The 24231-nt window shown below is 46.6% G+C and overlaps 1 protein-coding gene across 5 annotated transcripts in view; it reads right to left on the bottom strand.

Moving 5' to 3' along the window:
* LOC131490505 (mediator of RNA polymerase II transcription subunit 15) overlaps positions 1 to 24231 on the bottom strand; it is a 67715-nt gene that overhangs the window by 32705 nt on the left and 10779 nt on the right. For 4 of the 5 annotated variants that reach the window (XM_058692929.1, XM_058692928.1, XM_058692927.1 and 1 more), the window contains exon 2: positions 11599 to 11686. The exons of the other annotated variant lie outside the window; for it this stretch is intronic. In XM_058692929.1, coding sequence (XP_058548912.1) covers positions 11599 to 11686 — 88 coding nt within the window. The remainder of the gene's footprint in view (positions 1 to 11598; positions 11687 to 24231) is intronic. 5 annotated transcript variants of the gene reach the window in all.

A 24231-nucleotide genomic window follows, 5' to 3' on the forward strand; every position in this document is an offset into this window, starting at 1 on the left:
CTGCACCGCTCACGTCCCCCAGGGTGGGCTATTTTACTCCCATGGCTCCTAAGTCATAGGTGCTGACTGACCTTCCCGGCGTGAGAATTCTCAAATTCTACTACTCCCTTCTGCTCCAAAGCACCCCACCTCTCCAGGACTATTACAGAGAAAGGGCTGAAGAGTGTGTGATGTCCCTTACATTCGCTCAGTCTCTATGATCTGTCCCGCTCAACATCAAAAATCTAAGTGTCAGGGCTGCACGTGAGGCTGGGTATTACCAGACCAAGGCAGTAACAGCTAATAACCTGGCATTTACATGGTGCCAGGCACAGCTCTAAACCTTTACATATATCAATGCTTTTAATTCTTCCAACCACCTACTGAGGCAGGTGCGTGGTGTCCGGTTTGCCAATGAGAAGATAGAAATGTGGGGAGAAAAGCTTTATACAGTTCAAACCCCAGCTTGACCCATGCAAGTCTAGCATGAAGGCCCAAACGACAAGGGTAAAGGTGTCTCCCCAACAGGGATGTGGAGGGAGCAGCAGGAGCAGGGACACACACAGGCTCCATATAAAATTCTAGACACCACACCCTACACGCTATACACTACCTTTTGTATAAGACATGGGGAATCTGAATACATATGTATGCTTGTATCTGCAAAAAGAAATGTTGGAAGGATAAACCAAAATCGAAGATTAACAGTTACTCCCAGAGGTATCAGGGATTGGGCTGGAAATGAGACTTCACACCTTGTTATATGGTTTTCACATTGGAAGCATGTACATTAAAAAAAAAAAAATCAAATTGAAGATAATACTAAACCAAAAGAAAAAGTACAATTCCTAAAAATTCAAAATAAACTGAAACATATGAGTTAACTATCAAGATGGTGTCAAAATCATACAGTGAAAAGAACCTTTTGAGAGATCATTTTATTTTTTTTTTTTTTAATTTTTTTTTCAACGTTTTTTATTTATTTTTGGGACAGAGAGAGACATAGCATGAATGGGGGAGGGGCAGAGAGAGAGGGAGACACAGAATCGGAAACAGGCTCCAGGCTCTGAGCCATCAGCCCAGAGCCCGACGCGGGGCTCGAACTCACGGACCGTGAGATCGTGACCTGGCTGAAGTCGGACACTTAACCGACTGCGCCACCCAGGCGCCCCTTGAGAGATCATTTTAAAAAAGAAAAAGCAAAACAAAAAACTGCATGTCCTTAGTGTAAGGGATACATTTTAAGGGCAAACAGAGCTGCAAAGAAATCTTAAACTTCATTCCACATTTTGTTATTATGTTACCAATATTAGTGGTAATATTAGTCTGTTTATTCCAAAGGTATTTTATTTTACCTTGAAGTTTTAAAACTTTTTTAGTAATCTCTACACCCCAAACATGGGGGTCGAACTCACAACCCCGAGATCAAGAGTTGCATGCTCCTCCGACTGAACCAGCCAGGCGCCCCCAAAAGTATTTTAGAGTAAAGCAAGTAATTATGCTAATATTAGAAGCCAAGATGTTCACATTAAGAGAAAAGATACATGTTTAAAATGAAAGTAAAACCCTGTAAGGTTAAACTGGAATGGGAAATATCAGTGTGAAATTACGGGGTTTTTGAGGTTGTCGCTGTTATCACAAAAACATATTACTTCTTAGCTCTCTTCGCAAATAGGTGCAGAAGCCATCAGCACCAGTGCCCACACGGCATGCTCTAAATACCATTTCAGCCTCAAAAAGGAACCAGGGCTCCATAGAGGAACGGCCCATTCCGGGACCAAGACGCAAGTAAGCTGCAAAAGATGAAAGAAGTCATGATAAGGGGCCCTAAGAGGGACAGGAGGGAGCTTGGGGGCTGCCCCTCCATGAGGAAGGGAACACAGAAGCATCAAAATGAACCACTGCAATGGACTGAAATACACGAAATGCACAGCCCCAAGCTCCTAATAGTCACAGGAAGAGAATCTACCCTCATTCCCATTCCCAAGCCCTATTGATCACCTCCCCCCTGGCAGGGTGGGGGGGGTGGGGGGGAAACCAAGGGTAGCAAGTCCTTGGGTTCCAAAGGGACAATGGACTAGAAAGCATCCCTGGGGGGTTCAGAATTGGCTGTGTTTCAAGCAACCAAGGATCCCTGGTTGATGAAAGAAAACCCTTCTTCGCAGCAAAATTCCTTGTAATAAATGTGTAAGGAAAGCCAGAATTAAGGACAATTACCACTTTGCAATACCCAGTTAAATGGTGGAACATGAGGTGATAAGTGGATAGGGAACTTTTAGGAGAAGAGTCAGGCTGTCACTCTCTGAACTCCTGACCAGCTGTTGTCTCGTGGGGAAATACAAATACATGGCACCATCTCGGACATATTCTTGCTAATGAAATCACTGCACCCTGGGCTCTTTCCATCTAATACTCTGTTTATAAGAAATAAGGGGTAAAAAAGAGTGAGTCAGGCAAACACGCATGCCAATGACTCTGCCACTTAGGATTCACAGGGAAGTGAGGAACCTGGCAGAGAAAGCTCTGTATCATCTTGGAGAAGACACGTTATCATCAAAAATAGTATGTTGGTAGATGAATGTGAAAGATGTTTCTGGGGAGGACTCAGAGGAAATGAGAAACAGAGAATCCTTGTTAGCTAGTGACAGGAAGTTTAGCTGTATCCTACTTGTGGGGAAGGCAGAACTTGTAAGCAACAAATTTGGATATTCGGCTGAGAAGACTTCCAAGCAAAATGTTGAAGTTCTGGCCTGCTTTCTTCTTGCTGCTCAGAGTAAAATGCGAGAAGAGAAAGAAACTGAGGGAAGAACTATCAAGCAAAATGGAACCTGGACTTGGTGGTTTGGGAAACTCCCAGGCTACCCAAATTGCTAAAATGAGGAGATTCACTGTTAGGAAGGTGTGCTCTGGAGAAAAGGCCAAGGGTGTGGCTTGACACCAATTTTGCTAGTGCCAAGGAGACTGGGCACAGGATTCACGAATCCCCTCAATTATCTCACAGAAGCCAAGGCCAGGGAAGAAATCATACAGGAAAGACCGGTGGAGAAATCCCTGGTCTAATGGGGTGAATCCTGTCACACATACAGGAGACCCACGAAGGCATTTGAGTGTTACACCAGCAAAAACAGTGCCAGGTTGGCCTGAAAAGGAGAGAGACTAGAAGAAATCAAAGAAGGGTGTCAGACTCCCAAAATTCTACAGGCAGAAAATAGCCTGATAAAATCACTCAGCTGCAAACATGTGCTATTCCTTAAGAAAAGGAAAGATGACCACAAGGGCAGAGTTTTAGGCCAAGAGGCCAAAGCCAACAGCCCAGAGACTGGAGTCTCCAAAGTCTGGTAATTAGTTACAGCAGCTACAGGAAACTAATACACTCTTTCTATAGGCTCATCTATGTTATAGCATGTTTCAGTTATTTCATTTTTTTATATGGCCAAATAATATTTCACTGTATGGAGATACCACTTTTTCTCTATCCATCCATCAACTGATAAACATTTGGATTATTTCTACTTTGGGCTATTATGAATAATGCTATGAATACTTATGTACAAGCTTTTGTCGACATTTGGTAACTGTTTAATTTTTTGAGGAATCATCACAGTTTTCCACAGTGACTGCACTACTTCACATTCCATCCAGCAACGCAGGAGGTCCCAATGTCTCCAGTCATCATGAGTGTGAAGTGGTATCTCACTGCGGTTTTGGTTTCCATTTCCCTCTGACTAATGATGCTGAGGAGCTTTTCATGTACTTCTTGGCCATTTGTGTATCTTCTCCGGAGAAATGTCTATTCAAGTCCTTTACCTTTTTTTTTCTTTGAATTAGGTTTTTTTTGTTAGAGTTGACGGAATTCTTTATATACTCTGGATACCAGTCCCTTATCAGATAAATGATTTGCAAATATTTTCCCCCATTCCATGTGTTGTCTTTTCACTCCTTTGATGCACAATAGTTTTAAATTTTTTTCTAATAGTTTTCATTTTGATGAGTCAAACTAACAGATTTTCTTTTGTTGCATGTGCTTTTGGTGTCACATGTCAGGAACTGTGGTCTAATCCAAGGTCACAAAGATTTATGCCTGAGTTTTCTTCTGTTTTATAGTTTTAGCTCTTATATTTAAGTCTTTCACACACACATTCTAATTTTTGTGTATGGTGTGAAGATGGGACCCAACCTCAATATTTCATATACAGTCATCTAGTTGTCCCAGCACCATTTGTTGAAAAGACTGTTTTTCCCCACTGAAATCTTTCAGTGCCCATGTCCAAAAAAAAAAAAAAAAAAAAAAAATCTGTTAAGAGTAAACACAAAGACTTACTTACAGATTCTCAATTCTACCTCATTGATTTGTAAGTTTATCCTTATGCTAGTATGACATGGTCTTGATTACTATAGCTTTGTAGTACATTTTAAAATCTGGAAGTATTGGGGTGCCTGGGTGGCTCAGTTAGTTGAGTGTCTGACTCTTGGTTTTGGCTCTGGTCATTATCTCCCATTCCATGGGGTTGAGCCCCATGTCGGGCTCTGCACTGACAACAAACATGGAGTCCACTTGGGATTCTCTCTCCCTCTCTTCCCCCCCTCCCCTCCCTCGCTCGCATGTGCACACCCCCCCAAAAATAAATAAATAAACTTTAAAAAGTAAATTAAATTAAATTCAGAAGTATGAGTCTTCTGTGTTCTTTTCCAAAATTGTTTTGGGTATTCTGAATCCCTTGAGTTTCCACAGGATCAGTCTGTCCACTTCTACAATGTCTGTTTGAAAGTTTTCCTCAGATACCAAGAAGTGTATCAAATCCCAGAGCAGGTGCTCCAGAGCCAGTGTTCTTGGCAACAGGAAGCCTTTGATAAGTACTGCATTGTGAGTCATATATTTTAACATTTTATTTTTATACATTCTGAAATATTTTAGATGTACAAAAAGTGAAAAATTAAACAAATGCCAGTGGTCTCCTTACCTAGCTTAAATTTAAAAATAAGACACAGGGGATACCTGGGTGGTTCAGTTGGTTAAGTGTCTAACTCCTGGTTTCATCCAGCTCAGGTCATGATCTTGCAGTTCCTGAAACTGAGCCCTGCTTGAGATTCTCTCTCTCTCATTTTGCCCTTCCCCTGCTCTATCTCTCAAAATAAATACATACATACATACATACATACATACATACATACATACATAAGGGTGCCTGGGTGGCTTTGTTGGTTGAGCATCCGACTTTGGCTCAAGTCATGATCTCATGGTTCATGGTTTGTGAGTTTGAGCCCCATGTTGGGCTCTCTATTGTCAGCATGGAGCCTGTTCCGGAGCCTCTGTACCAACCCCCTCTATGCCCCTCCCCTGCTCACATGTGTGCTCACTCACTCTATTTCTCTCTCCCTCTCAAAAATAAACACTTTTAGGGTCATGAGCTCAAGCCCCACGTTGGGTGTGGAGACTACTTTAAAAAATAAATACAGACAGACCAAAAAATAAAAATAAGACAGAAAAAAAGCAAGTAAGCAAATGAGCTAGCCCTCCATGCTACCACTGACTCACCCTACATCTCAGTTTCTTCACAGGTGAACTGGAGAAAAATGTCACACGGACTAGACCAAGAGAATACTTCTCTCAGTGCCTCAATACATGCTACTGCAAACATATCTGGTGAAAATCAAACAATCAAAAGTGACAGTTAAGCTTCTGAACAAATATGTTTACTAAGGATGGTGCAGGAATCCTGACTATCATGCATTTAGACAGAATGGAGTAAAGGAGCACTGCCTACAGGACCTTCCTCATGAACCAGCTACACCCAGCTAGGCTTTCCTAGCAGATCTCAGTAGCTGTTAAGAAAATGCTTATCTTGGGGCACCTGGCTGGTTTAGTTGGTAGAGCATGCGACTCTTGATCCCAGGGTCATGAGTTCAGGCTCCACATTGGGTGTAGAGCCTGGGGGGGAAGGGAGGGGAAAAGGAGGGGAGGGAAGAGGGAAAGGAGGAAGCAAAAGGGGAAGGGAAGAAGGGTAGGAGGAAAAGGGGGAAAGAAGGAAGAAAATGCTAGTCTTTTCATGTGTTCACATTTTTCAATGTACACAATTGTGCTTTTCTGAGCCCTAAGATGCAGCGCTTCTAATGCCTGAATTCTTGGGCAGTCCAACAGGTGCCCATGGATAGCAGAAGGTATATTCAGATTCAGTCAAAGCCAGACTCTGGGCTTGTGAAGTCCCTCAAAAAGGCTAAAGGTAGGAAAGCATCTCCTTTTATCAGATGTACATAGGCATCCTCCTCTTCTCTTGCTGGGAGTGTGACTGGGCCTGACTCTATTTCCCAGGCTGTGCTCGTCCCTATTTATTCCAGCTGGTTGGCTGTTCAGCTCAGGCCCTCCTCTTTGATTACTCCTAAGGTAGCTTCCCACTTCTGATGCTCACAGCCTCCCTGGTCCCCGCATTTCACTTTGGCCTCCCGGTGGGGGTTTAGTTCTGTACTAGTCCTTTCTACACTGTAAACCAGAAACACGGACTACTTTTGCATAATACTATATTAAATGCAAGTGAGTAAATGAGTGTTTAACTTTTACACTAATTTAAAAACAACCAAGTAACAAGCAAGTGTTCAGAACTGCACCCAGCCGTAGTAAGCATCTCTACATGCTGCTGCTGTAGGTGTCGACACAGAGGTCCCCAGACCCCTGACTGTGCTCTCATCCAGTGGATGCCAATCTTCCCAAACCTTCAGAGGCTGGTTCAAGTGTTTGGAGATGAAACTATCACAATAACCCACCATCCCCGGGTACAATTATTTTTGCTTCCATCAGCCTCCTTTAGGCAGAGAGTAGTCCCATCTGTAGGAATTAAAGGTGTTAAGGAATTAAAGTGGCTGTTTGGGTATCTTTCGCCTTGACGGATGGGAAGCAGTAAGAGAAGTGGCTAAGAGTGTGGTGACACCAGACCATCTGGCTCCATTCCTGGCTCTACCTCACCTAGATCTGTGACCTCCTAGATAAGTTAACTAGCATCTGTATGCCAGAGACTCCTTCTCTGAAACTGGGGACAGTGGTACTATATTTGCATCATAGAGCTGATGTGGGATCACATGAGCTCACACGTGAACCTTGCAAGGGGACACCACTTTACAGGGAACAAATGGAGTCTGGCCATTAAACCTGGATCCAGCCAATGATAGAATGGGCAGGGCTTTAACTTGGGGTGCTAACATCCACACTAGAAGCACGAGCCCATGCCAGGCAATTTGGTGAATTCTTTTTATTTTTTTTAAGTATTTATTTATGTAAGTCATCTCTACACCCAACGTGGGGCTCAAACTCACAACCCGGAGATCAAGAGTCACGTGCTCCTCCGACTGAGCCAGCCAAGGGTCCCTGGTAACTTCTTCTAAATGAGAGCACTCAAGATTTTCCTTGCCTTGAGAGATACACTAGGCAACCTGAGGTGCCCATTAGTGCCCCAGTTCCCTTCAGGGTGGACACCTCTGGACCGGCCAGCTTGTCAGGATTCCCAGGGAAGGTCAGTCCCTTCTCTGTGGCCTCTTCCACCTCCCAGCCCTTCCTAGAATCCAGAAACAGAGAAATTACTCTCCTTCATCCTTCTCTCTGCTCTGGGGTTCCACTTTTTCAATTCTTTCACAGTTGTTCTAATGGAATCTCAGGTCAGAGGTGCAGGTAACAAGAGTGCCCCGGCTGCCATCTGACCAGTCCTCACAGAAGGGCCTCACTGCACTGACTGGCGCCAGCTCTATGAGGAGCCTAAGCAGTAGAAAAAAGCTGGCCACTCGACAACAGTGCCTAAGGAGCAGGTCTGTCTCTGTAAAAAAGACAGGAAATTTCCAACACCTGTTAAAAAAACAAAAACAACAACAACAAAAACCTCTTCCAAATAGCTGGGGCCTCCTCTTGGAGTTAGGGATTTAGGACGAGCTTGGTCAAAGGAAATGGACTGCTGTTGTTAAGATCCAGAGTGTGGGCTGCAGTGAGGCAGAGGCTAAGAAGGTGAGGGGGCTTTTGTGCTGCCTCCAGGTACCCCCTTTGGGATGGAAAGCTTATTCCTCAGATGATCAGAGAATATCTGTGACAGCCAATCTCCAAGAGGGCCACCAACAATCCCTGGCTTCCCTGTACAAACAGGCCACTGCTCACTTCAAAAGACAGAGGCAATTCCCACTGCCCTGGATTGGCACTGGCCTCAGGATCTCCTGTATCTGAGAGAGGTTCTAGGACTTGTGAGGACTGGCAGCTTCTACTTCCTCCTCCTCAGAAGCTAGCTGCCACGTAGTAAGGAAGTCCAGGCCATACTGCTGGAGACACCATGTGGAGGCCATGTCAGGAAAACCAATGTGCAGATAATGTGAGTAAAGCCTTTATGGACCTTCCAGGTCAGCACAGCTGCCTGCTGAATACAGCTGTATGAGAGGTCACACAGGAGACCAGCAGAATGGTCAGCCAGGCAATTCCAATTGCCCTGACTGCTGACCCACAGAATCAGGAGAAATAACTCACTGCTTAGATCATTAAGCTTTTGGATGGTTCCTTATCAAACAATAGATAACAAACAATACTGAACCAACAAGTTCTGCATTTCAAAAGCTGAAATAGTTCAACAAACCCTAATCAATATCTTTTAATGCAAAGAAAATACAAACAAGACCAGTAATAACACCCCGTCCCCCCAAATATTTGCAAATTCTACATCTAATAAGAAACTTAGATCCAAAATACATAAAAACTCTAACAATCAATTAAAAAAAAACACCAGAAGTCAATTTTAAAATGGGCAAAGGATGGGGCACCTGGGTGGCTCAAACAGTTGAGCATCCGACTTTGACTCAGGTCATGATCTCACGGTTTGTGAATTCGAGCCCCATGTTGGGCTCTGTGCTGACAGCTCAGAGCCTGGAGCCTGCTTCGGATTCTGTGTCTCCTCCTCTCTCTGCCCCTCCTGTGCTCATGCTCTCTCTCTCTCTCTCTCTCTCTCTCTCTCTCTCTCTCTCTCTCTCTCTCTCAATAATACATAAATGTTAAAAAAAAAATTTTTAAATTGGGGCGCCTGGGTGGCTCAGTCGGTTAAGCATCCGACTTCGGCTCAGGTCATGATCTCACAGTTCATGAGTTCGAGCCCCGCATCAGGCTCTGCACTGACAGCTCAGAGCCTGGAGCCTGCTTCAGATTCTGTGTCTCCCTCTCTCTCTGCCCCTCCCCCACTCACGCTCTCTCTCTCTCTCTCTCTCTCTGCCTCTCAAAAATAAAGAAACGTAATAAAAAAAATTTTTTTTAATTAAAAAAATAAAATTAAATAAAATCAGCAAAGGATCTGTATAAACAATTCTCCTAAGAGTATATACAAACGGCCAACAAGCACATGAAAAGATGCTCAATATCATTAGTCACCAGGAAATGCAAATCAAAACCACAATTTTTGTGAGATACTGCTTCACACTCATTATGACAGCTATAATAATAATAAAAAAAAGACAAACAATAACAAGTGTTGATAAGGAGTGGAGGTATTGGAATCTCATACCCTGTTGATGGGAACGCAAAATGACACAACTGCTTTCAAAAAGTCTGGCGGGGCGCCTTGCTGGCTCAGTAGGTGGAGCATGAAATTCCTGATCTCAGGGTTGTGGGTTTGAGCCCCACATTGGGTACAGAGATTACTTAAAAATAAATTTAAAAAAATTTTTAATATTTATTTTTCAGAGACAGAGACAGAGAATGTGTGGGGAAGGGGCAGAGAGAGAGGGAGACCAGAATCCAAAGCAGGCTCCAGGCTTTGAACTGTCAGCACAGAGCCTGACATGGGGCCCAAACCCAGATCATGACCTGAGCCGAAGTCAGACACCTAACAAACTGACTGAGACAACCAGGTGCCCCCAAAATAAAATCTTTATTTAAAAAAACAAAAAACAAAAAACAAAACCCACAGCCTGGCAGTATTACCATATGATTCAGCAATTCTACTCCTCAGTATCTACCCAAGAGAAATGAAAATGGTATGTCAACAGGAAAGCTTCTACACAAATGTGTGTGTTTTTTTCTAAAGATTTTATTTATTTTTTATTTATTTAAAAACATTTTTCTAAATGTTTAGTTATTGAGAGAGAGAGAGAGAGAGAGATCGCACACGTGCATGCACGGGCAAACAGGCAGAGAGAGAGGGAGACACAGAATCTGAAGCAGGCTCCAGGCTCTGAGCTGTCAGCACAGAGCCTGATGTGAGGCTCGAACTCACGAAAGGTGCCAAAGTCAGATGCTTAACCAACTGAGCCACCCAGGTGTCCCAAGAAAATGTTTATTATGTATATCCAGAGTGCAGACCCCTCCACATCTCAGTGCTCAGCTCTTCCTTACACTTACATGTGGTCACAAACACATCATACAGGTGGTTTCTCTTCTGGAAATTGCTTTCTCCAGCCGATAATCTTGATCTTTCCATTTCGAAAAACGTTCACCTCATCTAAACACACAGACCATGTCCAAATTTCCCGAACTGACCTCTATATGTCTTAAAAGTTGGTTTATCCAAACCAGTATCCCACTGAGGGCCACAAACAGCATCTACTTTTTTTTTTTTTTTAATTTTTTTAACGTTTATTCATTTTTGAGAGACAGAGAGAGACAGAGTATGAGCGGGGAAGGGGCAGAGAGAGGGAGACACAGAATCTGAAATAGGCCCCAGGCTCTGAGCTGTCAGCACAGAGCCTGACATGGGGCTCGAACTCACAAATTGCGAGATCCTGACCTGAGCCAAAGTTGGATGCTCAACCGACTGAGCCACCCAGGCCCCCCTAACAGCATCTGCTTTTAATTCTTGACATGAAACGATGTTCTAGAACTCCCAATACCACACTCAGGAACAAAGTGCTCAACGCAGACCCAGTGCAGCTGAGGGTCTGCACAGTCAGGATTTGAGAGGGAGGCAGGGCAGGTGCAGTGGTGCAACAAAAGCCCTGGCTGGGCATCAGCCCCTTCTCGCATAAGCTGGGTAACACTAGACAAGCCGCTGGCTTCCTTGTTCCTGTTCTGCTTCATTTCTACAAAAACAGCTCTGCCCTGGGGAGAACACTCTATTGAAAGGAGGTAGTCACATGAAGCCCATGGCACCTGGCCCAGGACGAGAGCTCATACATTGGAAATCCTCCCCAACTACTCCACCTGTGACATTCCTCGGCCTGGATCCTAGCTCAAGGCCTCAACTTCCACAAGCATCACCTTTAGCACTAAACAAAAGATGACAAGAACTCTTCTGGGCCCACGTGTCAGGGCCCTGTGGAGCTTCGGTGAGCACTATGGGGAGCACTCTTACTCAGAGGAACAGCTGGACCCCATTGAACACCCTACAAGAGCTGGGCTCTGCCCACCATGAATGGATGGTACTGGCAATAGGGCTGTAGTCACAGGCCAGGCCTACATCCTGCATGTCTCCCCCCACCCCCCCGCCCGTATACCATGGACACGTGGGAAGACTGACAGCATACTGACGGTAAAGGTGACAGTGCCCACGGTCAATCAGTGAGCAACCACCCCGCCCCCACTCCATAGGCAGATAGCTTCCAGATTCTGCCCTGCACCCTCCCCTTCCTAAGCCTCGCTGCCAGGGAGGGTGACTGCACCCACCAAGGCCTTACCCGGGTCTTGGCCTTCAGGAACACATGGCTCTCCATATCCTTGCTGGATTTACTGTGGGCCACACCAGCTTTTCTCATGGCATCCTCACTGTAACACAGAAGAAGAAGAAGAAGAGATATTGACATGTGCCTATAAGTCTGCTCCTGCAGGGTTCCAGGCCAGCAGGCCCTGCACAGCAACTGCCCCTGGACGGAAGAGGCACTGTCCCATGGCATACCAGCCTAGCTAAGGTCCAGGAGAGGCATCAAGGGAGGGACTCTCAGCACAGCGATAAAAGGCAAGCAAGCTGAGCAAGGGAGTAAGAGGGCAGAGCCATGAGAAGGAAAAAACAGTAAAGGCAGACACCACAAAGCAAAGGAGCTACCTCCAGCACAAAGAACCAGAGGATCTAGGCCCTAGGAGTCACTCACAACCCACACAAAATCAAGTGTATTCAGATGGCTGAGTAGCCAGCACCCTCAATTTCCTACCCTCTGAGTGGCCTGGGTCCCCACTCAACTTTGGCATTAAGAACCGTGGGGCCCTGGCTCCAGTCTCCTCCTCTGTAAAACAAAGGAGGCACACAAAGTCAACTCTTAGTTCCTCCCAAAGTACGTGGGATGTGCAAGTTCTCCGGGTTGGACAAAGGAAATAAACCCCACAAATGTGGCAAACACTTAAAAACACATTTGCCAAAAAATGCCCAATCAGAGACAGAATGCTATCATAGGTTTTCACTGGCTAATGCTCTGCTAGGATAGAGCCACGTACACCAGCTAAGCTTGAGCTCCCTGTGAATGGCAGCACACACCCTGCCGAACACACACAAAGCTAAGAAAACATTTGTGTGTGTCTGTTAGAAAGGAAGGGGCATGTTAGGCTTGCGTCCCAGGGACTGGCCCATCTGCTGAGAGCCTGCCCTCTTTCCCAGCGTTGGGCATGCTGATAAACACATGAACGAGCACGTCAGGGCTCTGCAGACTCACCCCAGGAGAATTAAAAAAAAGCCTGATCCAGAGGCACCTGAGGGGCTCAGTCGGTTAAGCGTCCAACTTCAGCCCAGGTCATAATCTCATGGTTCATGAGTTTGAGCCCCGCATCGGGCTCTGTGCAGATAGCTCAGAGCCTGGAGCCTGCTTCAGATTCTGTGTCTCCCTCTCTCTTCCCCTCTCCCACTCACCCTCGTGCACGTTCCCTCTCTCTCTCAAAAATAAATGAAACATTAAAAAAATAATAAAAATAAACATAAACATGCCCAGTCCAGTGGTGCTAGAAAGCCTACTGACTGCTCCACACAAACAAGCAAACCCCAGGGTACTGGAAGAGTATGCAAATGGAGCTGCAGGATCATGTTTGTGATCCTTAAATTCAGAAAGGAGGCTAGATTCTAAGACTTGGACAAATCTGTATTAATGTGTAAAAGAAGCATAAAATGACACTGACCCATTACACTGCTGGGTAACTCATTAAACACATGGGTTCAGAGTCCCTACCCCCATCTGCTTCCCCAACCTCCACCGAGGCAAAGAAGCAACAACATGTTCCTGTTAACAAGGCAGCCAGGATGGAGCAGACACACGCACGAGGGGCAATGTGATCAGGGCCACAAGAATGGAGTAAAAGGAACAATGCAGAAGGACAACACGAGATCAAACTCGTGGGGAAGTGAGGGTGGCAGGCTCAGAGGACTGAACCAGCATGAGGCAGGCATCCATATGTGGAGATCAAGAGTCGTCACCCAGTTAGGCTCTAAGTCACTGAGCATTGCCAACAAGAGAACTGACTGAGCAAACCCGCTTTCAGAAGGACAACTCACCTGTGCCCCCAAGCCCCCAAGGCCATACCTGTTCCCTTCCCCACCTTCCAATAGCAGTGTGAGGCAAACCTTGCCATGGAGACTTGCCAGGGCTGAGGGCCACAGAGCCGCAGGAGGTGAGGGGAGAGGAGTAGACAGAGCAAGAGGGTACTTGCTGGTCAGTGGAACATGCTGGAGGCTGGCTGAGAAGAAGTGGAGAGGCCATGGATAGAAGGTGGAGCCAGAAACCAAGGTGTGAAGCACAGAAAGGCAGAGGAAGGGCTGAGGGCTCTGAGAGGGGGACTCGATTACGCAGATGGGCTCTGTGCCCAAGACAAGCAATCTCCAAGGGCTTAGGCAGGCTCCTGGCTGGCTGAAAGCAATTCTCCCAAGCTGCTGGCTGGCCACTTTTAATGGAGTCAGCAGACTCACAGGCCCCACACAAACTCCGTGCACTCTGACCGCAGCAAAGACACCTGGCACCATCCACAGAGACAAGACACAGACAACAGCTTAATAGCTTTGAAGCGGGGGGGACCTTGCCAGGTCCAAAGGCACCAGATCCCAGATGTGCAGAGGGAGGAGCCCTGCCCCATCCTGGTCAGGGCGACACCACTGAGGACACAGACAGTGTGGTCATTGGCTGTAACTCAAAGAACCTGACGAGCATCATCAAGACAGGAGGCCAGTAACAGGCCTCTCTTGACAAGCTAGAACACACACCTTAACAAGAGCAAACAGAACTAGAATAAACGTCCACCAAAGGGGCTGAGCAGCTATGGAGCCAAGGACGAAGGCCACTCTTCAGCCGGGAGCCAGGGCTCTGCGAGGCAGCAATGGGCCCATGTCACGTACGTGTCGTTTCCACTGCTGCACACAACACCTGTCCAAACAGGCCCTGCATGTTTGTTGGCTAAAGAGTGAAGAGGGCCCTGAGCACTATTTTCAGTTCTGCAAACCATATTTTTTAAAATGTTTTTGCTCCTGTTTCTAGTCTGCAGATCATGCTCCACAGAATAGAAGATGAGGCAAAAAAGAAACCAGGCAGTTCTGCTCTCTGTTACCACCCCACGCTTTCCCCAAGGAGGCCCTGTCCTTCCCTTTTCAGCCAGCTCAGCATCTTGCCGTCCATTATCTGGTTCTAACTGCACAGGGAACAGTTTCTCACATCAGTGCTTAAGGGTGGTGTCCCTTCCTCCTTCTGTACCAAAGACCAACGTGCTCACTGCATGAGGCTGCCGTGGGTCCCAGCCCCACATTCAGGGCAGCCCCCAAGCAGATGCAGGACCAGCTGCTCTCCACAGAAAGGGGATGCCTTTCTGCCCACGATGCCTACAGAAGCAGCTGAACCTGGATGGCCACTCCTCAGCCTCTGTCTCCAGAAGACATACCCCTTCCAGCAACTGTCACTCAACAAAGTCAAACTAGCACACAAGAAAATAGATCTAAAGACAGAGTGATGGTTACAGCCTCAGAGAAAACAACTTAGAAGAACAAACAAGTCTTAGTGAGCTCCACCCACACACGATCAAGCCTGAGGTCAGTGCGGGGAAGCCAAGGGCCTGCCCAGCTGGGGGAGGTCAGGGAGCAAAACTAGGATCAGCTCACAAGGGTGGACCCGAATCGGTGGTCCTGCCCCAGTTCCGATACCAAGGCAGCCGTTCCTAACCCTGAGGCTGACAGGAAGGTGGCAGCACCATAACAGAGGGGCCTGTCTGGTGGCCACTGCCTGGGCATGCCAGGCCTCTGAGATGGATGGAGGACTGACACTGGCTCAGGAGCAAGCAGTCCCCCCTTTCAAGCTGGGCTCCACAGCTCCCCTGGTATAGCTTCCTCCTGTTTGCCATGGCTACACCAGTCGGCCTGGTCAGGGTTCAACTGGTATCTGGTTTAGACCAGAGTTTCCTGGGGGAGGACCTGATCCACCCCACAGGCCCTGTGAACTCCCCTACCAGGAGGTCAGAGGAGGCCCTTCCTGTCCAGACCCTGCCTGAGCAGAGGGCAGTGACACACCAAAAAACAAAAAAACAAAACAAAAAAAACCCTGTAACCTCAGCTCTATGTCCACCAATTGCCCACACTGGAAACCTGGGAACCCCCTCTTCACTTCCTAATTCTGACTTCTGTTCCTTAAAATCCAAGTCCTCACCCCATCTCTCACTGTACCTTTGGTGGTCCTTCTTCATAGGCTTCTGTCTCCCGGTCCCACTCCTACCACCTCTGCCAGCTTCCCAAGCCACATGACTGCCAGTGGGAGTGGGAAGTGACCCAGGCTCTGTCCCCACCTGCCTCAAGGGCCTCGCTCCTTACCAGCAAGGCAGACACTGTGGAGCCCACTCCCTCAGCCCCCCAGAGCCCTGCTGCCAAGTATACTGCCAACCATCCCCCCAGCCCTGCCTGTTGGGCCCTCCAACCATGCTCCTACCGAGGCACCCCCACTCATTGCCTCAGAGAAACCTCATGGTCACCCTGGCCACACCCGAGGCAGCTCCTGTGGGAACTGTCAGCTCCCTGTCGGTCAGCCCTGCTTGTCCTATGAACACCTTGAGAGCAGAGATTGGTATGCAGCAGGCAGTAATCAGTACCACATAACTGCCTATTTTTAACACAAGGAGTGGTAATGCCATGCATTTTGACAGGTCACAATATACAGAATTGAGAATCAGTGTGGCAGATACAGGAGAAATCAATCCTCGAATAAGCACACCCAGGCAGCAGAAGCCAGGGTGACAGGAAAGGTATGTGCCAAGATGGGTGGAAGTGCTGGGCACTGGACCTGCAGGAAGCAGACAGAGGAAGAAGGGCCTGGGCTCCAGAATCACCCAGAAATCACACATACTGGGGGCTCAAATTCCAACCTGGTCACTGGCCAGCTCTGGGTCTTGGCAGAGGCACTCCATCTCCCCCACACACATACACACACATGCTCCTCATAAAGAAGCTCTCTGAAAGGGCTGTGGTTAGAATGAAGGCAGGTGCACAGAAGAGTCAGGGTGTGAGGACAGGCCCAGCCTTGGCACAGCCTGCACAGCTCCTGTCCAGCATCCGGCCTACATTTTTTTCTGTCCCCAAATTGGGAAACTCAATTTGTCAACTGGAGTTGGTTCATATTCTTTGTAACACAAATCAGTGCAGGATAAGGCAAAAAAACTACAAACTGTGTCCTGGGAAGGTATGCATGGATGTAAGCTCCAAGTGTTTTAATGCTCCAGCCTGCCCCTTGCGACTCCACCCGCCAGCCGGTGACCCTGGATACAGCATCTGGATACAGACGCGGTGTGTCCTTACCTCATGGGGCTGGTCTGAGGATTACAGTAATGATGTCAGGCACTTGGCACACAGGAAGCACTAGGGTGTGTTACAGAAATCAGAAAGCAGTCTGCCTAACTGCGCAGTAAGACTGCATCCCAAAATACCTCCAACGTTCGATGATGCTGGTGTCGCTCCCTTCCTAGCAGATGACAGCAGTCTCCCTCAGGCAGAGCTGCTCTCCTACTGAAGCCGAGCCACCTGGAAGTGTGCCCCAGCAGCTGCACACTTCTCAGGAAGGGGCTTTGAGTGGGTGTGCTGATGAGAAACATTAAGCGGCCTTCCCTGCTCTCCGGCTGCCTGACCCTCCCATCATGCTCCATTCCAAAGGGCCCTGGTTCACACCCAACGGTCTTTCCACCTCTCCTGACAGCACCCTCTTCAATGCCACACGCTTCTCCAGACTCAACCACCTCTGCCATTGCTGAACGTGTGCTCACATTCACAGAAGAGCGAGCCCATCTGGTCTCCTGCTGCTGTCTAAAGCAGGAAGGTTCTTTCCTCTCTCAGTCACTCACCCTCCTAGCTTCAGGTGGACAGGATGCCCATCTATCTGTGTGAGGCTTCTTTTTTTTTTTTTTTTTAATTTTTGGGACAGACAGAGACAGAGCATGAACAGGGGAGGGGCAGAGAGAGAGGGAGACACAGAATCGGAAACAGGCTCCAGGCTCTGAGCCATCAGCCCAGAGCCTGACGCGGGGCTCGAACTCACGGACCGCGAGATCGTGACCTGGCTGAAGTCGGACGCTTAACCGACTGCGCCACCCAGGCGCCCCTGTGTGAGGCTTCTGTTCTGCCCCGAGGAAACCTCTCCTCATTTGAGAACCACACAACCATCAAGCAACTGACCTCTCACAGGGCAGGAATTTTGCCAGCCCCGCCTCTCCCCACCCTACAAGAGAAGCCTCCAGATGAAGTGGCACCTGCATGTGCAAAGAGTCTGTTCAACTACCTAGGACCTTGCAGTTTACATGGGTGACCCTTCACCCTGTTTGTGTAAAAGCCCCAATTTTATGAACCTCAAGATAACAGGAGAATACTTACATAACACTGGGATGAGGAAGGCTTTCCTAAGCACACCATCAAAAGACACCATATAGGGAAAAAGATCTTGCCAAGTTAAAAAAGAATCCTACCAAAATTTTACCAACCATCTACCAAAGAGATAAGGAAAAGGTGCCCCTGATACTCCAGACCCTGGGCACTTCAAGTCCGCCGCTGATACCAGAGAAGCAAGGCTCTGGCATCCCTGCTTCCCTATCAGGTGCTCAGGACAGCACCCACCCCACCCTCACCCCATGCCTATGCAATTGTCGTGTATGTGTGGGAGTAAGCTCCCAGCACTTGTGGCACAGCCCAGGAATGCTCTGTTTGGTAAAGCAGAGCTCAGGCCAGCACAAGAGAGAGCTGTCCCACCCTCTCTAAATGCCGGCTGGGTCTAAGCATTGCCCATGGTTGAGGCCTGTCCCAAACTTTCTGCCCTGCCTCAGAGGAGGAATCCTATGAGCCCACCCCTAGAAGGGCCAGGAAGTGAAGACAGACCAGAAGGAAAGCAAATCACTACACTGGTCCTGAGCAGGAAACACAGTTTTGACTTAAATTAAGCTAGCTTAAGCTACAGTGCAAATAAACATGTCCCCTGCAATAATTTCATTTAAAAATAAAATTAAATATGAACCTCCAGGCTGGCATAAGGAACTGAACCTGCACGTCTAATTTTGTTCCGTCTTAAAACCCCACTAAAACTACCGATAAAGGAGGATTTTGTTTTTCTTTAACACAAACTCACAAAGCCAGGAAGGACAGGAGTAATGGCTCCAACAACAGGATTTTAGAATCTAGAAAGCCGATGGTCCAGTGGTGATAGACACGGCAAGCTAAGAAAGCAGAGTCCTAAGTAAGTGACAGTGAGGAGGGCTGAGGGCCAACGCAGTGACAGCTCCAGATCTTGGCAAAGCTCAGGACAGGGTGTGCCAGGCACTCAGGAACCAAGGGTAAATGGAAAGATTCCTGTGTGAAAGCCTTCCCCACATCCCCTCCTCCACTTCACACCGCTGGGTAACCATTCCCACACCAGCAGATACCAGAGATTTATTCTCTGGAGAAGAGTCACTGGACTGGGAGGGGTCAACCCACCCAGGTGAGAGGGCAAGGGGAGGATAATGAAAAAAGTGAACTATGTGGCCACTGAGTGTCTAGATCCACACTAACTGTTGAAGCCCACCTGTCTCCCTTCTGCCCACCCGTGGCTTCCTCCAGTGTAGCACCCAGGCCTTCACTCTACAGCCCAGTGTTTAGAAGACCATGTTTTGGAGGAAAGACACAGAGCCTGAAGCTAAATGAACCTCTGGGGAAGCTCCCAGTGGACAAGCCCCTCCTGCTAAAAGCATCTGCCTGCCTTCCTGGTACCCCTGTCCTCTTGAGGTGAGCCACCAACCAAGGGCTTCCCAAGACACCCTTACGTGGCAGATGAAGACCCCATGAGAAAAAATGCCAAGAAACTATCTTTACTATCCAAAGATAAGACATTGCATCCATTTAACAAGAACAGGAGTCTACAAAACAGGAAGTCAGGTTACAAAAAGCAAAGCAAAGAGTTCTTAGGATTAAAAGCATGTTAGCAATGAAAAGTCAGAGATAAAACTGAAATCTCCCACAGAACGCAGCAAAAGGACAAAGAGATGGATATAGAAGATAAAAGATAAATTACAAGAGGACCAAAGGGCCAACATTCAGACACAGGGGGGCAGAGGGAACACAGGGAGCAGAAGGAACGTGACACGACATGATTTGGAGGAACTTTCCCTGAAGCACCAGACATGAGTTGTGGCAGTGAGACAAGTCGCCTCGAAGCTCACTGGGAGAAGTGCTGGGCCCGCACAAGCAGCACGAGAAACAAGAAAACAGCGGGATGCACTTCTCAATCCTTGACTTAGTATTTCCAAACCAGAAGCCCATGTGCACCCAATGGACATGGCCTCCAGAAATTGAGTTCTTTCTCTAGAAGCTAGTGGGATGAGGGAGTGAATCAAAAAGAACACACCACAGGATACAGGAAACAAGAAACCCAACAATGGAGCTGTGCAGCTCAAGAGACTAGCACTGCCTCTGGCCTGTGCCCATGAGAGCTCCAGAAGGAAGTCCAGGGAAAAAGCCAGAGCTGACAGACAGCCTGGCAGCACTGAGCATGGGGATGACCGTACTGAGCGGTGACTGGAAGATACAGGAAAAGTCAGCCACAGGTACACAGAAAACTGGGCACATTTTTAAGAAGGCAATTTAATTCTGGAGAAAAAAAATAATGGTCATCTGTAGGATATCATTTGTATAGGCATAAAACGTTAAGTATTCCTTACGGATTTACCCAGAAGGTAAAATACTGGCAGAATGAGGGAGAAGCACAGATAATGGCTGTGTAAAGGGAGCTACAGAGAAAGTCAATAGATAATTTATGAAACTCATAAACGTGATGACCTGAGATAGAGGCACATGCACGTTACACGGAATCACGGGCACATGCCAGAAGGAAGAGCAGAGAGTCACAGGGGAGTACTCAGTGAGTGGGGACACACCACGGTTTCTTGTCTTTTACCACTCCTTGACTTCTAAAACTGAATGTGCATATATTATTTGATAAAATAAGAATTGAAAGTTCAATGACAAAATCCACATAAAGAGTGTGCCACAGGGGCGCCTGGGTGGCGCAGTCGGTTAAGCGTACGACTTCAGCCAGGTCACGATCTTGCGGTCTGTGAGTTCGAGCCCCGCGTCGGGCTCTGGGCCGATGGCTCGGAGCCTGGAGCCTGTTTCCGATTCTGTGTCTCCCTCTCTCTCTGCCCCTCCCCCCGTTCATGCTCTGTCTCTCTCTGTCCCAAAAATAAATAAAAAACGTTGAAAAAAAAAATTAAAAAAAAAAAAAAAAAAAAGAGTGTGCCACAGACTCTGCCACAAAGAAATACTTAGTGAACACCAGCTGTTAATAAGGGTCTCCTCGGGCCACCTGCTTGGCTCAGTGGGTAGAGCATGTGACTCTTGAGTTCAAGCTCCATGTGGGACATAGAGATTACTTAAAAAAAAGGGGGGGGGTCTCCACCTTTCTTTTTTTTATCATCATTTATTTATTTTGAGAGAGAGCGTGAGCGTTCAGGAGGGGCAGAGAGACAGAATCCCTAGCAAACTGTGTGCTGACATTGTAGCAACACAGGGCTCGAACACACAAACTGTGAGATCATGACCTGAGCTGAAAATCAAGAGTTGGACACTTAACCAACGGAGCCGCCCAGGCGTCCCTCCTTCACCTTTCTAATCCTTCCAGACTCAGACAACACGGAGACATGATGCTCACACTTCATTGCCAATTTTGACCCCAGGAGCATCCCGAAAAGCCTACCACACATTCCACAGCCCCTCAGTCAGAGAAGTCCTGAGCAAAGCAGTCCCCTGCATCCTCCCATCCAGCTGAAAAAGCCCCCTCCTGTCCACCCCACCCCCCAAAGCACAGGACTGTTCGGTTGGGTCTTCAACCTTCACCAAGTCCTTAGGAAGCTCCAGAGCAGCCTCCCGTGCCTCTCTTGGTCTCCTCTCCTCTCAGTTCCGTGGCAGCAGTTTACTGCCCCAGGTGGTTTTGTCTAGGAGGCAGGCAATGACTAGACACCAATTGTTCAATCACCAATAGTAACCAATGCAAACACCTGGCCTCAACAGGGAGTGGGCCTTCTTGACCTCACAGGTAGCCATTAGCAGAATACAACTGCTTCCTTTTCTTTGTTGCCATCCTTCTGCATTCTGGTTCTCTGACTTTTTGAAGAAATATAAAGTGTTTTCTAACTAGATAAAAATCTGTGTTTCAGAATTTAGCCAGCCACCTACATGTAAGGAAAGAATATTTTAGTCTTGCAGAAAGAAATTTCTTAATCATACAAACACAAGAGACTGAAAGCACTTTCTTCTCACATTCCTCTTGGTTTGTTTGATCAAGCTCTCCAAATTCTGCCCTCAAGATTTCTCAATCCCCAACGAACTGGATCAACAGAAGAACTACTCCTAGAGAGAATATCATTACAACCTTTGTCATTTACTCCAATCTGCTGGTTTGGCCTCAACAGGTCCAGGAGAGTCCTCGAGATCCCTGTTCAGGCACTGGCCTCTGGGCTCCAGGCCTGCAACCACGTGCTGAGGATTCTCTCTGCCAAGCCAATAATTTATTAAAATGCTTATCTCACATGATTTTGTGGTATTTGGAGAGTAAAGCCCTATCGTCTACAGATCTGCACTCAAGGACTAGCAGTTGACATCATATGGTGTCTGGAATGTGATTGAAAATAGTCCAGAAGTGGGTGGAGAGTGATGGGTGAAACTGGCCATATGTTGCTAACTCTCCAAGTACCTGAGAGAACATTCTTCTATCTCTACTTCTGCAAATATTTGGAAAAGGCCATAATGGAACTTTTAACAAGATAGTAAATAAAAAGCTCGTGTCAAGCATGCAGGATGACTGCGCAGAGGAGCTTGGAGAAGGCTTACTCCCAAGACTGCCTCACTGTGAGGCCATCTTGGCTGTCACACAGGGAGTGACCATGCACTCTGAGTCACCCTGGCTGCACAGTCCCCCTCAGCCTAGGGAAGCATGGCCCTCTAGAAGGCAGCAACCAATAAATGTCTTAAGAAATCTGCTCCCACACCAGAGGTCAGTCCAGTTCCTCACAACCCAACCACGGGAAGAGTCCCATTGGCCAGAAGCTTTGCTGTTGTCCATGCCTCATATAAACTGGGGCCATAGCACACAGGTCCCAGCCAGAGTCACCCCCAGGAGATGAACACAATCTGAGCCGTGAAAAAGCCAAAACTCAAACCAAACTCAAGAGTTCAAGTATAAATTTTAAAAAAATTAAAGTTAAAAAAAAAAAGAGTTCAAGTATAAAAATATACAGGTATAAATAAACAAACAGAGGTGTGTGTGTGTGTAAATATATATATATATATATATATATATATATATATATATATATTCACATATTTAAAATACATACATATCTTGGCACAAAAACAGACCCTCAGATCAATGGAACAGAATAGAGAACCAGACAGAAATGGAACCACAAATGTATGGCCAACTAATCTTTGACAAAGCATGAAAGAATATCCGATGGAATAAAGACAGTCTTTTCATCAAGTGGTGCCAAGAAAACTGGATAGCGACATGCAGAAAAATGAACCTGGACCACTTTCTCACACCATACACAAAAATAAACTCAAAATGGATGAAAGACCTAAGACAGAAAGCCATAAACATCCTCAAGGAGAAAGCAGGCAAAAACCTCTTTGACCTCGGCTGCAGCAACTTCTTATTCAACATATATCCAGAGGCAAGGGAAACAAAAGCAAAAAGGAACTATTCGGACCTCGTCAAAATAAAAAGCTTCTGCACAGCAAAAGAAACAATCAGCAAAACTAAAAGGCAACCGACGGAATGGGAGAAGATATTTGCAAACGACGTATCAGGTAGAGTTAGTATCCAAAATCTATAAAGAACTTACCAAATTCCACACCCAAAAAACAAATAATCCAGTGAAGAAATGGGAAAAAGACATGCATAGACACTTCTCCAAAGAAGACATCCAGATGGCCAACCGACACATGAAAAAAGGCTCAACATCACTCATCATCAGGGAAATACAAATCAAAACCACAATGAGATACAACCTCACACCTGTCAGAATGGCTCACATTAACAACTCAGGCAACAACAGATGTTGGCGAGGATGCAGAGAAAGAGGATCTCTTTTGCATTGTTGGTGGGAATGCAAGCTGGTGCAACCACTCTGGAAAACAGTATGGAGGTTTCTCAAAAACTAAAAATAGAACTACCCTACGACCCAGCAATTGCACTACTAGGTATTTATCCAAAGGATACGAGTATGCTGTTTCAAAGAGACACACGCTCCCCAGTGTTTATAGTAGCACTATCAACAATAGCCCAAGTATGGAAAGAGCCCAAATGTCCATCGATGGATGAATGGATAAAGAAGATGTGGTATCTATATACAATGGAGTATTACTCGGCAATCAAAAAGAATGAAATCTTGCCATTTGCAACTACGTGGATGGAACTGGAGGGTATTATGTTAAGTGAAATGAGTCAGAGAAAGACAAATATATGACTTCACTCATAGGAGGGCTTTAAAATACAAAAAAGATGAACATAAAGGAAGGGAAACATAAATAATATAAAAACAGGGAGGGGGACAAAACATAAGAGACCCTTAAATATGGAGAAAAAACAGGGTTACTGGAGGTGTTGTGGGAGGGGGAATGGGCTAAATGGGTAAGGGGCATTAAGGGACCTACTCCTGAAATCATTGTTGCACTATATGCTAACTTGGATGTAAATTTAAAAAAATTAAAAAATAAATACATTTTAAAAATAAATAAAATACATACATATCAAAGCATACACCCACAGAAGCAGGACTGAAGAGAAAAAATTAAACTGTCAGCAATAGCCATCTCTGGGTAGAGAGAGTATGGAAAACATCTTCCTGTTTTGAAA

The sequence above is a fragment of the Neofelis nebulosa genome, chromosome 11 (assembly GCF_028018385.1).
Source record: "Neofelis nebulosa isolate mNeoNeb1 chromosome 11, mNeoNeb1.pri, whole genome shotgun sequence".
NCBI lineage: Eukaryota > Metazoa > Chordata > Mammalia > Carnivora > Felidae > Neofelis > Neofelis nebulosa.